General features: G+C 39.2%; 1 protein-coding gene and 1 long non-coding RNA gene across 2 annotated transcripts; both read right to left on the bottom strand.

The window, feature by feature from the left end:
- Positions 1–11,542: 11,542 nt before the first annotated feature.
- LOC135773517 (sentrin-specific protease 2-like) lies at positions 11,543–12,826 on the bottom strand. The gene is made up of 7 exons (XM_073812656.1): positions 12,776–12,826; positions 12,541–12,654; positions 12,386–12,451; positions 12,209–12,297; positions 12,010–12,112; positions 11,827–11,932; positions 11,543–11,713 (listed from the first exon to the last, which is right to left on the bottom strand). Exons 1-7 carry the CDS (start codon positions 12,788–12,790, stop codon positions 11,634–11,636), a joined length of 573 nt encoding a protein of 190 aa, XP_073668757.1. The 5' UTR covers positions 12,791–12,826; the 3' UTR covers positions 11,543–11,633.
- Positions 12,827–13,744: 918 nt separating this feature from the next.
- LOC135771851 (uncharacterized) lies at positions 13,745–14,359 on the bottom strand. The gene is made up of 3 exons (XR_010543078.2): positions 14,296–14,359; positions 13,990–14,158; positions 13,745–13,909 (listed from the first exon to the last, which is right to left on the bottom strand). It is a non-coding gene; the product is annotated as an uncharacterized lncRNA (long non-coding RNA).
- Positions 14,360–16,186: the final 1,827 nt, after the last annotated feature.

Below are 16,186 nucleotides of genomic sequence, written 5' to 3'. Positions count from 1 at the left end.
AAAATTTCTGAATTGGTCATTAATAATTTGAGGGTTAATAGTTGTGCCATTGACTGTATTGATTTTTAAGATATGTTGAGCCGAAGTAGATTGTCGGATTTGGTGAGCTAATATTTTGCCCGGCTTATCACCAAATTCATAATAGCTATGACGGGACTTAACCCCATTGCAATCCTGCTATATTTTGCAAAAACGCCTAAAAAAAACATACCCAAAGTAAATTGCATACTGTTCTTGAAGTATTTGGAGTATATGCATGATTTTGATGTCTTTTGAAAGGTAAGACTCTGAAGTTTGTTCCTATACAGTCAGATTCACTTTAAGTCTTACTGTTATAAAGTAATAGAATTTTAAACACACTGAAAGAGGGGAAAAAAATATTCCGCCTACTTTTTTTTTGTAAACAGTTGCCTGCAGATGACTAATAATGGGGAGCTTTTAGCTGGAAAACACATTCAGATCATAGCATGAAGCCTTACAAAGCTTTACCAAGCAAATTTGATTACAATATCTTAGAAAATGTGTCTTTTTCACATGTTTATCCAAGTTTATGTCTAGGCGGCCTTTTATAAAGGGCACTTGGAGACACCAAATGGCCCTTTGTAACCATTGACATAAAATGCTGTTTTTCTTGAATGCTTCAATGTACAATCATATTTTTGGGCTCTAATGAAAGGTTACACTTAGAGCTACTCTATTTCATGTCCAAATTTACTGTCAATAATTGCTGACACATAGTAAATGAAGCATAAACACTTTATAGTGTTGAAAAAACTAAATTCTTGAAACTATACTTGTAAAAATAAAGATACAAAACAAGTTCTATAGTAATAAAATACTTTTAATATTAGAAAAAACACAATCTAAATATATCAATGTATATAAAAAACTATTTAGAAATTTTACAATAATATTACAGGTTATTGGCAACATGCCACTCGTTATTACACTCACGGCTTTTCAAAAAGCACAAAGGCACATCACATGAAGAACATTTTACAGTTGTCTTTGCATGGCAGTGCCTGCACCTTAGACGACCTGTGGTGCTGTCTCCACTAATATGCCAAGGCTTGTGATGTGCTCTGTGTGAAGTGGGCGATGGAGCGGGCATGTCAGCAGCCGCTACCAGCAACTCACTAGTGTCTCACTAAATGCCTTCTGGTGCATTGGCACCTCCCCTTTACCTTTAGGTATATGCTTGTAAATCAGGAAGGCATTCACAATGGCAATGTCTAAGAAATGATAAAAAAGGCCTTTACCACTTCTGGGTTTTGTGGATCACTTTATAATAGCTGATTAGGGCATTGGAAAGGTCCACACCACCCATGCACCTGTATGGACAGATAAGACAACATTGAGGCACATATTTTTTTCATTTATAATCTATATTCTACTATTTTACTTGCATATGCTACTATTTTACTTGCATAAAGTAACGCAGAATCACACACAGACACACACGCAAATACGGGCACAAATACCTGTGCATGGGCGCATACAAACACACTCGTGCATGAGATCACAAAACACGCACAATATATCACAACACGCAGCAAAACATAGCTCTATTTTACTTGCATAAAGTAACGCAAAAGCACACACAGACACACACGCAAATACGGGCACAAATACCTGTGCATGGGCGCATACAAACACACTCGTGCATGAGATCACAAAACACGCACCCAAACAAAGCTCTATTTTACTTGCATAAAGTAACGCAAAAGCACACACAGACACACACGCAAATACGGGCACAAATACCTGTGCATGAGCGCAAACAAACACACTCGTGCATGAGATCCCCAAACACGCACCCAAACACAAACCTCAGTACCAACAGTAAAATATGTTTTATAATACAATAAAACACTTACTTGTCGAGAGTGAAGTCTCCCCCATCCAAAATATCTCTTCCTGCTACCGAGTTGACGGCGGAAACGCTCTCTTCGTCTGAAACGTCTTCCTCCAACAAATCACTTTCACGCCTGGTACACTGCTCGACAACTTCTTCAAGTGAAAAGTTTCTTTTACTTGCTCTTTTCGACATTGTAAAACTTTTTAGACGCTCAATGCTTTCCTAGCACAGCATTAGCAGCTTTAGCGCACGGCCCCGAGTCACCACTGGGATTTGCGCACAGCGCGCAACCCAACGAATGATTGTTTGTGCACGGCCAATCGGGTTACAGGTTGAATCTTTCTAGTCAAGCGGCATGTCATTCTTTTCAGAATCTTATTGGCTATCAGATACGCCTGTCATTTGCAAACTCTGACGCGACAGGATCGATCTATTGTCAATCAAATAGAGGACGGTCCCATCCTCGCTCAAGGGCGTTCCTTGTGTATTTCTCCCTGTTGTCACCTATGAGAAGCACCTATTCGCTCAAGTGAGGTGTCAATCAAAAGGGCAGAGTTCAGCGGCCATTTTGACATCAACACATCTGCAATGTTTACAAGTGAAGAGACGCTACACGACGGAATGCGTCGGAGATTTGGTGGCTTTGTTGGCTATTTATAAATGATACTACTATGTTCCTTGGATGTTTATTGACTTATACATGTGCTGTGGACTAAATATTTCACTGAATTGGATTTACTGGACCCTTCAGAGTGTAACTACACCGTTTTTGTTGGAATTTTATGGATCTTTGGACTACAAGAAGGCGTCATAGGTCAGTTTTTTCATTTTCATACACATTTTGTAGCTGGTTTTTTGGTTGTTGGTTGTTTGACAAACACTCTGATTGCACTGACTGTGTTGACTGGATCTTAATATGGTTTACATCGTTCGAATCACAAGAATCTCAGCTTTTTAATGATATATGATATGTTTAGGTTTGTCTTTTTTAAGTTGTTGTATTTCCCAATGTTATCAACCAAAACACATGCAGTGTGCCGCCGGCGGTACAGCGGATTCGGATCAGGTTAAGTAATGCTTCTATTGCACCATCGGAGGCCAATATATCAAATTCAGACTTTTTAGTAAGCAATTCTTTTATAAGTTCAGGTTCTGGTGTAGCCTCGCACCTGGACTGCAGGTCAGCCAATTCCCTAAAGATAGAGATACTCCTTTCAACAGTGCTTTTCTTCCGAAAGGCAGAGTAAGAAATTATCTCTCCACGTAAATAAGCTTTGCACGTCTCCCAAATTGTTGATGCTGACACATCTGAATTAACATTAGTGGAAATAAAAAGATTGATGCGATCATTAATGTATTTTATAAAATCCGGGTCCGTGAGAAGAAACAAGTTAAAACGCCACGGGGATCGTGTGACGGACACACCAGGAAAAGAGATATCAACTATGATAGTGGCGTGATCCGAAATAACTATGGGACTGTAGAAACAGGTGTTAACAGACGAAAGCAGCTTATTGTCAATGAGAAAGAGGTCAATTCGAGTAAATGTACCATGTACTGGGGAAAAAAAAGAAAACTGCTTATCCCTGGGATTGAAGAAGCGCCATACATCCGAGACTGCATACTGCTCCATGAACAGTTTAATAATTTTAGATGATTTAGATGGAGAAATGAGCTTAGTGGATGAACGATCGAGTGAGGGGTCCAGACAACAATTAAAGTCACCACCGAGAATAAGGTGACTAGACGCTATATCAGGAATTGAAAATAGAAATTTTTTATAGAAATCCTCCTTATCCCAGTTAGGGCCGTAAACATTAGCTAGTATCAAAGAGACGCCAAAAATTTTACCTGTAATAATGATGAAACGACCATTGGGATCCGATATGATTTTAGAGACAGACAGAGGTACTGACCTATGCACTAATATTGCAGCCCCACGAGCCTTACTTAAAAAAGAAGAATGATAAAGTTGGCCTACCCATCCTCTACGAAGTTTAAGATGATCAGATGGTTTAAGGTGGGTTTCCTGCAAAAAAGCAATTTTAGCATTTAAATGTTTTAAGTGGTCAATCACTTTATTGCGTTTAACAGGTGAATTAAGCCCCTTCACATTCCAGCTGACATACCTTAACCCACCACTAGAAGCCAACCTGGCATTACAGTTTAAGAAAGGATATGCTAAAGGTGAAACAAACCAACAGATCTGCACCCATGATAAATTTGCAGCAGCAGAAAAGAGGGAGGGGCAGGCAGCACACAAATTAAAGAAAAAAGAAAAAAGAGGGAAAACACACAAAGCACAAAAAAACAAACTACAAACTTAAATTCAAAATAAAGAAAAAAGGGCATACTAACCCCAACACGATTGCTGTAAAGAACAAAACCAGCAATGTGCACACCTCTGATACAACGATCAGCGAGTATTACTACTTCCCTAAAACAAACGCACTGCTCCCACAAACAGTGCAAATAAACCTTAAGAGAACAAGTTAAACCATATCAAACAGCTGGAATAGAACACATTATAAGAAACAAGGCCAGGACTTATAAGACCCGTGAGGCCAAATATATATATGTATTTATATATAGTTAACAGAAAATATACCAAAACAGCAATCCCCTTAAAGCCCACGTACGGTGCAATCGACCGTAATAAGGCAGGAAAAAGTCAGTCACGTTTAAGCATCATCAGTCGCAGGTTGAAAGAGACGATTTGCTAGCTTACGAGATCTTGTCTTGGTCCTGGATGAATTTAACAGCATCTGAGACGGACTGGAGCCATGTTTTATCTCCGTTGGGAAGAGTGATGCCCAACTTGGCCGGGTAAAGCAGAGCCGGCTTGAACCCGCGCTTGTATAACTCCGACATGGGACCTCTATACTCGCTGCGCTGCTTCACCACGTCAGGACTGTATTCATCAAACAGACGAAATGTATGGCCTTTATACACCAGGACACCCCGTTTACGAGCCTCGCGAATTACGACATCTTGGAATCGATGGAAACGCAAAATAACAGGCCGCGGTCTTCCTCCCGGAGCTGGCTTAGGAGCAAGGCTCCGGTGCGCACGATCTAACTCGGGGGGCGAAGTGAGAATCTCCGTACCAAGAACATCAACAAGTAGTTGAGAGAAGAACGTTGATGGACGAGGACCTTCAATCGATTCAGGTAGGCCTAAAATCCGAATTTTTTGACGTCTGCTACGACCCTCTAAATCAGCTACTTTGAGTTTGAGCAACTCGTTGTCTTTCTGCAAAGCGGAGTAGGCACCCTCGAGATGCTGAAGTTGTTGGTCATCTGAAGTGGCGTTAACTTCCAGAGTAACAATGCGTTGCCCGTGATCAGTAATGGTGGAATTAATGCTCTCCAATGTAGACGCAAGAGACTCGAATGAAGATTTAAACTCCGCCGAAAGGGCCTCTCTGTACCGTGGTCAGTCAGATATCATTGCAACAACCTCAGAAATTAGTCATTCTCTCAGAATTTGACATAATTGATATATAAACCTTGGAAGAAACAGTACAACATCTTAAAGCATCAACCTGCAGCCTTGACATGCTCCCCACATCTTTTCTTAAAAAGGTACTTAACTGCTTAGAAACTGACCTCTTAAAAATAGTAAACACCTCTCTGATCACAGGCACTTTTCCAGAGTCATTAAAAACAGCAGTTGTTAAGCCTCTCCTAAAAAAGAGTAACCTAGACAAAACCATAGCAACTACAGACCAATCTCAAATCTTCCGACAGTGCACAGAGCACAGACACAGTGCTCATAAAGATAATAAATGATATTCGCTTAAACTCTGATTCAGGTAAAATATCAGTGCTGGTGCTACTAGATCTTAGTGCTGCCTTTGACACAGTAGATCACACCATACTCTTACATAGACTGGAAAACTGGGTAGGGCTGTCTGGGATGGTCCTCAAATGGTTTAAATCATACCTACAAGGGAGAGGTTACTATGTGAACATAGGTAACCATAAATCTGAGTGGACACCCATGACATGTGGAGTCCCGCAGGGTTCAATTCTTGCATCGCTTCTGTTTAATTTGTATATGCTCCCACTTGGTCAAATAATGAAAAAGAACCAAATTGCTTACCACAGCTATGCAGATGACACCCAGATATACTTAGCCCTGTCACCCAATGACTACAGCCCTATTGACTCTCTATGTAAATGCATTGATGAAATTAACTGTTGGATGTGTCAAAACTTCCTCCAGTTAAACAAAGACAAAACTGAAGTCATTGTATTTGGAAATAAAGATGAAACTCTCAAGGTTAACACATACCTTGACTCTAGGGGTCTAAAGACACAAAATAAAGTCAGAAATCTTGGTGTAATTTTAGAGTCTGACCTTAATTTCAGTAGTCACGTGAAAGCGATAAGCAAATCAGCTTACTACCATCTCAGAAATATTGCCAGAATTAGATGTTTTGTCTTAAGACAGGAGTCACAGGACTTAGAGAAACTTGTTCATGCTTTCATCACCAGCAGGGTGGATTACTGCAAAAGACTTCTTACTGGGATCCCCAAAAAGACCATTAGACAGCTGCAGCTAATACAAAACACTGCTGCCAGAATTCTGACCAGAACCAAAAAATCTGAGCACATTACTCCAAACCTCAGGTCCTTACACTGGCTTCCTATTACATTTAGAATAGATTTTAAAGTATTGTTACTCATTTATAAATCACTTCATGGCTTAGGACCCAAATACATGACAGATATGCTAACTGAATATAAACCTAACAGATTACTCAGATCATTAGGATCCGGTCAGTTAGAGATACCAAGTGTTAACTCAAAACAAAGTGCTTCAGCATTTAGCTTTTATGCCACCTCTAGCTGGAATCAGCTTCCAGAAGAGATCAGATGTGCTTCAACAGTGAACACTTTTAAATCTAGATTAAAAACACATCTGTTTAACTCTGCATTTACTGAATGAGCACTGTGCTGCTTCACACTGACTGCACAATTAACTCAAGTCACTTTTACATCTGTTTTATTCTTTTTAACATTTTAAACTGTTTTTATTAAAATCACATTTATTTTTTTTAATTGTTATTTTAAATTCTCATGTATCTTTGTTTTTATTGTGATTTTATTGTCTATATACATTTTCTTTTTTTCTCTTTTATATATTGTTTTCTCATTTCTATGTAAAGCACTTTGAATGACCTCTGTGTATGAAATGTGCTATACAAATAAACCTGCCTTGCCTTGCCTAATAAAAGCCCATTTTTTAAGTTTTGCACTGTGTATTAGGGGTGGGCGATAAACCGGTAGACAAAATTAACCGGTAGAAATTTGTCAACCGGTAGAGATTTTGGACTATCGTTTCTATCGAGGTTACGTGCCCACGTCACGCTCCTGTGCGTGTGGTCGCGAAAACGTAACGTTTGTACACGTATTTAAGCACTGCAGTTTTAAAACAAGTTATTTTAAGCCATTGAAACACAGACAACAGATCTGTATGCGTGCGTTCTTTCTGTGTGTCAGGAGCGGACAAGTCGGGCAACCGCTGCTCTTTCTGTCTGTGAGGAGAGCTCGTGAGCATTTTTCCCGCTTTATTGGCCTTAAATACACATATGCGTCAAAATTCCCGTCTTTGCAAGCATCATCATAAACACGACCAGTAAGGTCTTAAGAGAAAGTAAGCAGCTAAAAGAGAAAGCGCATGTGTAACAGTGTATTGGATCCGGACTTTGGTCTTAAAGGGGAAGTTACCTAATTTTGCTCCTGTCTGTCACTCGTGTTAATCAAACAGCATTGAGAAAAAAATCTCTCACTGCTCCTGATTAAATCACTTTTCTACCTTAAATAAAAATATATATAGGCCTATACATACATGCATAATTATTTATTATCATTCTTATTGACTGTGTATCTTCAGAGAGCTTGAGTTTTGTTTGTTTTTATCTTCTTTCTATGCTTGTATATGTTTTTTGTGAGAATTATGAACATTTCTATGGTATTAAAGATTTAAACCTTATTAAAACATAAAAAACTCTACCGTGATACATATCGTTATCATGATATAAAATTAATCCTATCGTGATAGAAGATTTTGGTCATATCGCCCACCCCTACTGTGTATACAGCAGAGTTACAGAAGCCAATATAAATATTAACATGTGTAAAATGGTTAAGATCGTATCTAACCAATCGATATCACTTTGTTTATGTAAATGAGGAAGAGTCCTATCACTCCCCCGTTAAATGCGGCGTACCTCAGGGATCAGTTTCTAGGCCCTATCCTATTCTCGCTATATATGTTACCTCTAGGAGACATTATCAGGAAACATAACATAAGTTTTCACTGCTATGCGGATGATACCCAGCTTTACATCTCGTCACATCCGAGCGAAACACACCAGTTTGCTAAACTAACAGACTGCATTAGTGATATTAGGGACTGGATGGCACATAACTTTCTTATGCTAAACTCCAATAAGACTGAGATACTTATTATTGAACCAAATCGCTGCAAACATAATATGTCAGGTTACAAGTTGCCCATAGATGGCTGCATGGTGGTGCCATCTTCCACGGTTAAGAATTTAGGCGTACACTCTAAAAAAAATCTGTAGAAATTGCAGCTGGGTTGCCGGTAATTTACCGTAGATTTAAATTTATGTTATTTACTGGCAAAATTTTGTTCAAAGTTAAATGAACATTTAACATTTACAAGTCTTTGTCTTTACAGAGTAAAACTAAAAAAACAGCATCAAGCAAAACGTTCTGGGAAACAAAATCTGAAGCAAAAAACAGAAAAAGGTTGATGATGATTGTGGCTACCAGTTAAATATCGCATACAATTTAAAATATTACTAATCACCTACAAAGCCTTAAATGGCCTAGCGCCCTCGTATATTAAAGAATTACTATCAGAATACAATCCACCACGTAAACTGCGATCACAAAATTCTGATTACTTAATTATCCCTAGAATATCAAAAGTGTCTAAAGATGGTAGATCCTTTTCCTACTTGGCCCCTAAGCTCTGGAATGACTTACCAAAAAATGTTCGAGCATCAGACACAGTCGAGCAATTTAAATCTAAACTTAATACATTCTTCTTTAACAAGCATTCACATAGAATGTCCAATAAATGTACTTTTCCCCGCAGTAGTTATTTTGTCTAGAACAAAGCACTCACATACCTCATATGGGTAATTTACTCTTTCCGCAATAGTTAGCCTGTCTGGAACCGAGCTGAATTAAACCACTATAATGTATGACACTTGCATTACATGCGAACGGCCCCTACGCTAATACAATTCTGTTTTTGTCTCCCTGTCTCGTCCTCGACCCCAAGACTTCTTTTGTAAGTCTTGTGTTTAAGTACATACATAAGCAGTCCTTAAGTATAAACAAATCAAATCTATTAGCTCACCCACCTATACTCTCTCAATCTCTTTATAGTTTGATCAATCTGCAATGTAATGTTTAAAGAAATTCATACTTAGTGAACTCTCATTTACAATGACTAATTTAACCACAGTATACATTTGGAAACAGTTAAGCAGGAATCATACATTTGATGGTTTGAACATAAAAAATAAATATGCCATATTAATTAATTGCATTAGTAGAACATGACAATACCTTAAAACTTCTTAACACGCACCGGCCCGGCGGCGGTCCCTAGGGGGCGTTTTTACGTGTTTTTGTACTTTGTTTAACATCAAATATTCAATCAACAATCATAAACTTTGCATTATTTGAAAGTTTAAACACTCAAAATTCATGTTCTGAGCTTATTTTTGCAATCAATACACTGGTGTGGAAAGGGTTACATGAAATGCAGACGGAACGCATATAAAAATGGGTGTGGGTACTCACATGTCTTGCCATATGGTTCTGATCATCTCTGACAATTCCCAAAAACTTCAACGTACATTGCAACGTAAGGGTCCACTCTTCAAAAAGCATCCCACGTTTTAATCCAAAACAACGAAATATAGTGATAAATCCAGCAATGCCCTCCTTTATTTACATCCGCGCGTCCGCTTAGTATGATCGTGCATGTTTATTTTCTATCAAATATCGAGTTTTATCAGTGAAAATCCATCTCTTCCTGCTTCGTTAGACTCTTCCGATAAATATCCCGCCCTATTTTTCTGTTTTGTTCAATCAGATAAGGTTTGACAACTCAAAATGAATCGGGAACACCGATTTGCCCAGACAGATGTCCTTCAGCTAACCATAGGCTTTTGACTGGATTACGCCAAAACAAAGACAGCCAATGCTTAGCCAGCAAAGTTTTGATGGGCAGGGGTAGTAACCAATCATGAAACGATTACAAGGATTCAACTTACGTCAGTAAAGTGTACTTCTGCGCAAATCTACAGAAGCGCATGGAGAGGAATGCCCACGCCCCCTCCCTGCGCGTTTGTTTGTTTGGGTAGCATAGCAGCCGGCTAGGCTCTCCGGAGCCGCTGAGAAACCTCTCAAAGGTTAGATATAACATCTACATTGTGGATTGTCGACTGCAGAGGACTTGTTTGTGTTGAGAGTGTTTTGGAGAAGTTGATAAAGAGCATGATCGCGGAGCAAAGATACAAGATTGGATATAAACGAAACCGCGTCGTCGACGAGAGATGGACCGGTGTTGTGTAAAATTCAGTCCCCATGAAAAACTGTCTCAATGGGCGGGGCATATATGCATATTCATGAGGTTGCTTTACCATGGGCGAGTACTGCGAGCGATTGCATGGAGTGGTCTTTCATTGTGTTTCAGCTCTTGTTTGGTTAGTTCTATAAGGTAATAAAGCCGAATTGTCATACGTCCCATGTAGATCTAGGTACAAATGTTTATATTCTTTACAATGTAGGCTAATGCGCTTTGCGCAAATTATTTTATCAGAACGCTTTGTTATGGCGACGTAATGTTTTTGCTGTTTAACTTACGCGTGTGAGTAAGTGCACAGATCGAGCACATTTCTCTTGTTCCTCGTTTGTCTTTGTACGGTCTTTTGAAGTTCTCCTTAGCTGTATTGTATTTTAATGCATCATAACTTTCACAAGAATGTAAGATGTGCAAATAAACACTTGGAAATGGTTGCTGTTGTTGTGTTGCTTATTGTCAGTTTTTATACGCAGTTACACTTAAAGGGCCTTTCACAAATGAGCCTTTGCAATAATTTTAATGCATTCAGAATGGCATCTTTTCATTTGGGTCAAGAACAAAATCACGCATGAAGGACAGATTTTCATGACGTGCTGTACTCATGTTTCTCTGGTGAATTATACATGTAAATGGAATGACATGAAAAGTTTTACACATACAAATTTGAATGCCTTATCTAAATGCAAGACCCATGTTCTGAAGAGCTAAAAAAAATTTTAGTATTTACCCGTGTGCTATGGAAATAGGATGAGACAGACCAAAAAGCTATACCAGTTATAAAAGAATGTTTACAATTCTTAGGCCAAACCAAATAGCTTGTCAGTCATTAAACACACACAAATGAACTTCTTGTATTTATTGATTAAATACAATCACACATCCATATTACAAAATAAAGCTTCAAGTAATTTCAAAATTGCCATCAATGCCAAACAAAAATGACTCTAGTAACACAAAACCATTAAACCAAAATCAAAATCTGCATCCGTGACAAATAAATATTTCAGAAAGACTGGGTTGGTTTACACATTCCCAGTGGAACCATCCACTGCAACAGTCACACTGAATCTGAAAAAGAAAAGAAACACTTGAAAACATGTTTTAATGCAAGGTAAATATTCACAGAGCATACTGCTTAACACACCCAACAGTCCTCAATGTCCTCTGTGAAAGAATGTTGGTCTCCACATGTCAAACATAATTCTGACAGGTCATCTGTGGAATAGAATGCATCAATTTTATGCACATAATATTGTTGTGTGTGTGTGTGTGTGTGTGTGTGTGTGTGTGTGTGTGTGTGTGTGTGTGTGTGTGTGTGTGTAATATACCACTTCCTTGAAGCAGACAGAGGCCTATTTGTTGGCGTAGCAAAGCAATGTTGTCTGCTGTGCTTGCAAACTGCAAACTGCCACCTGTGAGAATAGCTTCTGCAAACTAAAAAAAGCAAAACAGAGCTTTAATATTCAACATGTGAATTAATGCATTTCAGACAATGCATAACAGAAACTTACTTTACAGACAAATACCCCACATGAATTGCCATCCTGTTGGAAGCAGTGCGGTACAGTGGAACATTTCCACTTCCCAACCTTTCCCCTTGTGTCCATAAATTTGCTTTGTTGGGTTCAAAAGTATGTATAATGTCAATACAAGTTAACAATCAGACCAACAAATAAGAAATATTGACATGACTAGCATATTTTAGCTGACCTTATAGCCTTTTCGCACTGAAGTAATTTACTTCGGCTTTCCCCAAATGAGTTTATGTATAATATACGCCATTCCTTCGGATAAATCACCTGTAAAATGTTAATGAGTGAATCAGGCCCCAAATTCTTTCACTGTGGTTTCTAAAACGTTACGACTTTAGAATGGAAAGAAACAGACCAGAAGTGTCCAGTGGTGGTTCTCATTAATGGACCCAATCATGACATCAAATTCATCTGGATCCAGCTGCAGTACAGATACACAAAAAAAACTGTTACGGCTCATTATACTAGATCTCTGATGACATGAAAGATTTATTTGAAGAATTTTCATACCCTCTTCATAGAACTGCCGTTGCCCTTCCAGATGTTTGTCGCCTGAAAGGAATCAATGACATATGCCTTGCCTGCATAGTTCTTGGTCAGCAAACTCAGATATGCATTGATTACCTAAACAAAAGAGAACAAAGTTCACACAGTTCTTTACGGTCTTAATTTATGCCTAAAGAATAGCAGAATACAAAATAAACAGTTTTACAAAATATAAACAGGTATGACTTGCATCACCTACTTCACTTTCAAGCATTTCACCAGGTCTGAGGCGATCTACATCCCATGTGAAGACTTTGTATGGGCCAATTTTACTGCACACTACACCACCTTTTCTTTTGGCCCATATTTCTTGTAATACTGTGTGCGAAAGACACATTCCATTAGTTTATATTTAAAGTAACTTTCAGTCATTCATATAAAGATGTACATGCAAGTAATCAGAACAATACATACAGATTGCGCTGTTTGGCTGGGAGGTCGAGGCACAGACAGGAGGTGGCTGGGAGGTCGAGGCACAGACAGGAGGTGGCTGGGAGGTCGAGGCACAGACAGGAGGTGGCTGGGAGGTCGAGGCACAGACAGGAGGTGGCTGGGAGGTCGAGGCACAGACAGGAGGTGGCTGGGAGGTCGAGGCACAGACAGGAGGTGGCTGGGAGGTCGAGGCACAGACAGGAGGTGGCTGGGAGGTCGAGGCACAGACAGGAGGTGGCTGGGAGGTCGAGGCACAGACAGGAGGTGGCTGGGAGGTCGAGGCACAGACAGGAGGTGGCTGGGAGGTCGAGGCACAGACAGGAGGTGGCTGGGAGGTCGAGGCACAGACAGGAGGTGGCTGGGAGGTCGAGGCACAGACAGGAGGTGGCTGGGAGGTCGAGGCACAGACAGGAGGTGGCTGGGAGGTCGAGGCACAGACAGGAGGTGGCTGGGAGGTCGAGGCACAGACAGGAGGTGGCTGGGAGGTCGAGGCACAGACAGGAGGCGGCTGGGAGGTCGAGGCACAGACAGGAGGCTGGGGCGCAGGACAAGCATGTTCCTCCAAAAAATGAACTAAATGGTCCTTGTTAATTTTCGGAAATGTGTGTCCCTTGTCGTCCCTTAAATCTATGGACTTACCATCTACACTCGTCACAGTGTATGGACCAATGAAGTCTGGGTCCAGTTTACCTCCCTTTCTCTGCCTGCTCCGTATATTTTTACGCAAAACCCTGTCACCAACCTTAATGTCTACAGACAATCCCTTTTCCAGCTTCCTTTTTTTGGCCTTCTGTTGAGCACAACTAATATTGTCCCGGACAGTTTGAAAGATGCGGTCTTGCCTTTTAATGCATTCAGAGATGCACTCCTCAGCCAGAATGTCCTCCACAGATTCATTGATCTATGAATAAAAACTGCCATAGTTCAATCTTAAAATGAATTAATATAAAAAGTAAAACAAAAAAATATATATAAACTGACCTCATATTTGTCAGGTACCTCGGATGGATACCTTGCCTCCCGGCCAAACATTAAGTAATATGGAGAGTACTTTGTCGTCACTTGTTTTTTGGTGCGGAGACCAAACATTGTGGCCTCCAAATAATCAGACCACTTGTGTGGCTGCTTTCCCACCAGCTTGCTTAATGATCTTTAAATAAGAGAAGAGTCACAGTAGGAAAACATTTATATGGCAATTCTGACCAATCAGAAATGTATTTTAACTACATTGACAAGTATTATTCAATTTATTATCTAATTATTCTTATCATTTAAAATGTCTGTTACCTCTGTATTGTGCCATTTAGCCTTTCAACTAGACCATTGGTTTGTGGGTGGTATGGTGCACACAAACTCCTTTTTATTCCCAGCAGCTGACAGACACCCATATTGACCTATATACACATACAAAACACACACAAATTATACTCTTCAATTTCACGAACAATTTCCAACTAGCAAATAAAGTGTAATCCTACCTTGTTCACAAATTCTTTGCCCTGGTCAGTTAACAGCCTTTTGGGGGCGCCAAATTTGTAGAACAGTTTTACAATACAGTCTGTGACCTCCTCAGCAGACTTGGTTTTTAGTGGGAAAGCCTCACACCACTTTGTTAGATAGTCCACCATCACACAGATATACTGGTACCCATCTTTTGTTGGTGTGAGCTTTCCCACTAAATCCATTCCCACAATCTCCCATGGCTCAACAACCTGTCAAGTGACATGTTCAATGTGGTTGATTTCTTAAGCAGAAAATAACACCATCCAATTTACATAAACTTACCTCAATAGGTGTATAGTCTGTGTGATTTTTAATGTCAGCTTGCTTTGCTTGGCAGGCTGCACAGTGTTTTACCTAAAAATAGATTCACGTTGTAATGCTACGCATGTCCACATCAAACAGTAGGCCTACTCATTGATTACTTACCCAATTTCTAATGTTCACACTCATGGAAGGCCAATAAAATCGACGGCTGATGGCATCAGTAGTTTTCACAATGCCACAGTGGGCCCCGATGGAACTGGTGTGGAATTCTGTGAAAACCTCTTGGGCCTCACTGCAGCACAACACTTTGGCTAAACCACCCTCTTCCCTTCTTCTAATGTAGTACAAAATGTCATCTAAAACCAATATGTTAAACCAATACTTTAAAGACCACATAACTCATCCAACCTAACTGTACATGGGACCTTCACCAAATTTGTACCACTGACCTTTGATGACATACTTCTTTGCCTTTCTTACAAGTACTCTTTTTTTGTTTTTTGTTAAATTATCAGGAACCTTTCCAGACTTTTTCAAATCAAACAGCAACTGGTAAGTTGATCTGTCCATTTTGCCAATTAAACAGAAAATAAATTAGATGGTTGGTTGGCCTTTTATCAGAGGTTGGATGCTTAACTAATTGGTTTGATTTGTCTAATTAATAAAGATGTTAATAAGTAACCACTTGTTTAAATGTGTGCAGGGATTGTGGGTAATGAACAGATTAGAAACAGTAATTGGCTTTGAAATATGTGTTTTTTCATGGTTTATGAACAACATTTGTTTGTATTGTGGAACTGTAATTGTGTGTTTCTGTTATTACATGTACAGAAAACATTAATTGAGGACCTTAACACTCAAAACCATTTTTCAGTTTGATACATCTGTGTTTTACATTTGGATAAATAGCTGTTCAAGTATGCATGTCAAATGTTTTTTGTTACTGGAGTCATTTTTGTTTGTGATGGATGGCAATTTTGAAATGACTTTAAGCTTTATTTTGTAATATCCATATGTGTAATGTGTTAATAAATACAAGAAGTTCATTTGTGTGTGTTTTAAGGACTGACAAGCTATTTTGTTTGGCCTAAGAATTGTAAACATTCCTTTATAACTGGTATACCTTTTTGGTCTGTCTCATCCTATTTTTAGCTGTTCAGAACATGGGTCTTGCATTTAGATAAGGCATTCACATTTGTATGTGTAAAACTTTTCATGTCATTCCATTTACATGTATAATTCACCAGAGAAACATGAGTACAGCACGTCATGAAAATCTGTCCTTCATGCGTGATTTTGTTCTTGACCCAAATGAAAAGATGCCATTCTGAATGCATTAAAATTATTGCAAAGGCTCATTTGTGAAAGGCCCTTTAAGTGTAACTGCGTATAAAAACTGACAATAAGCAAC

Source organism: Paramisgurnus dabryanus, chromosome 19 (assembly GCF_030506205.2).
Source record: "Paramisgurnus dabryanus chromosome 19, PD_genome_1.1, whole genome shotgun sequence".
NCBI classification, from domain to species: domain Eukaryota; kingdom Metazoa; phylum Chordata; class Actinopteri; order Cypriniformes; family Cobitidae; genus Paramisgurnus; species Paramisgurnus dabryanus.
Note: the sequence above shows the minus strand (reverse complement) of the source record. Positions and strands in the feature narration are given on the sequence as shown.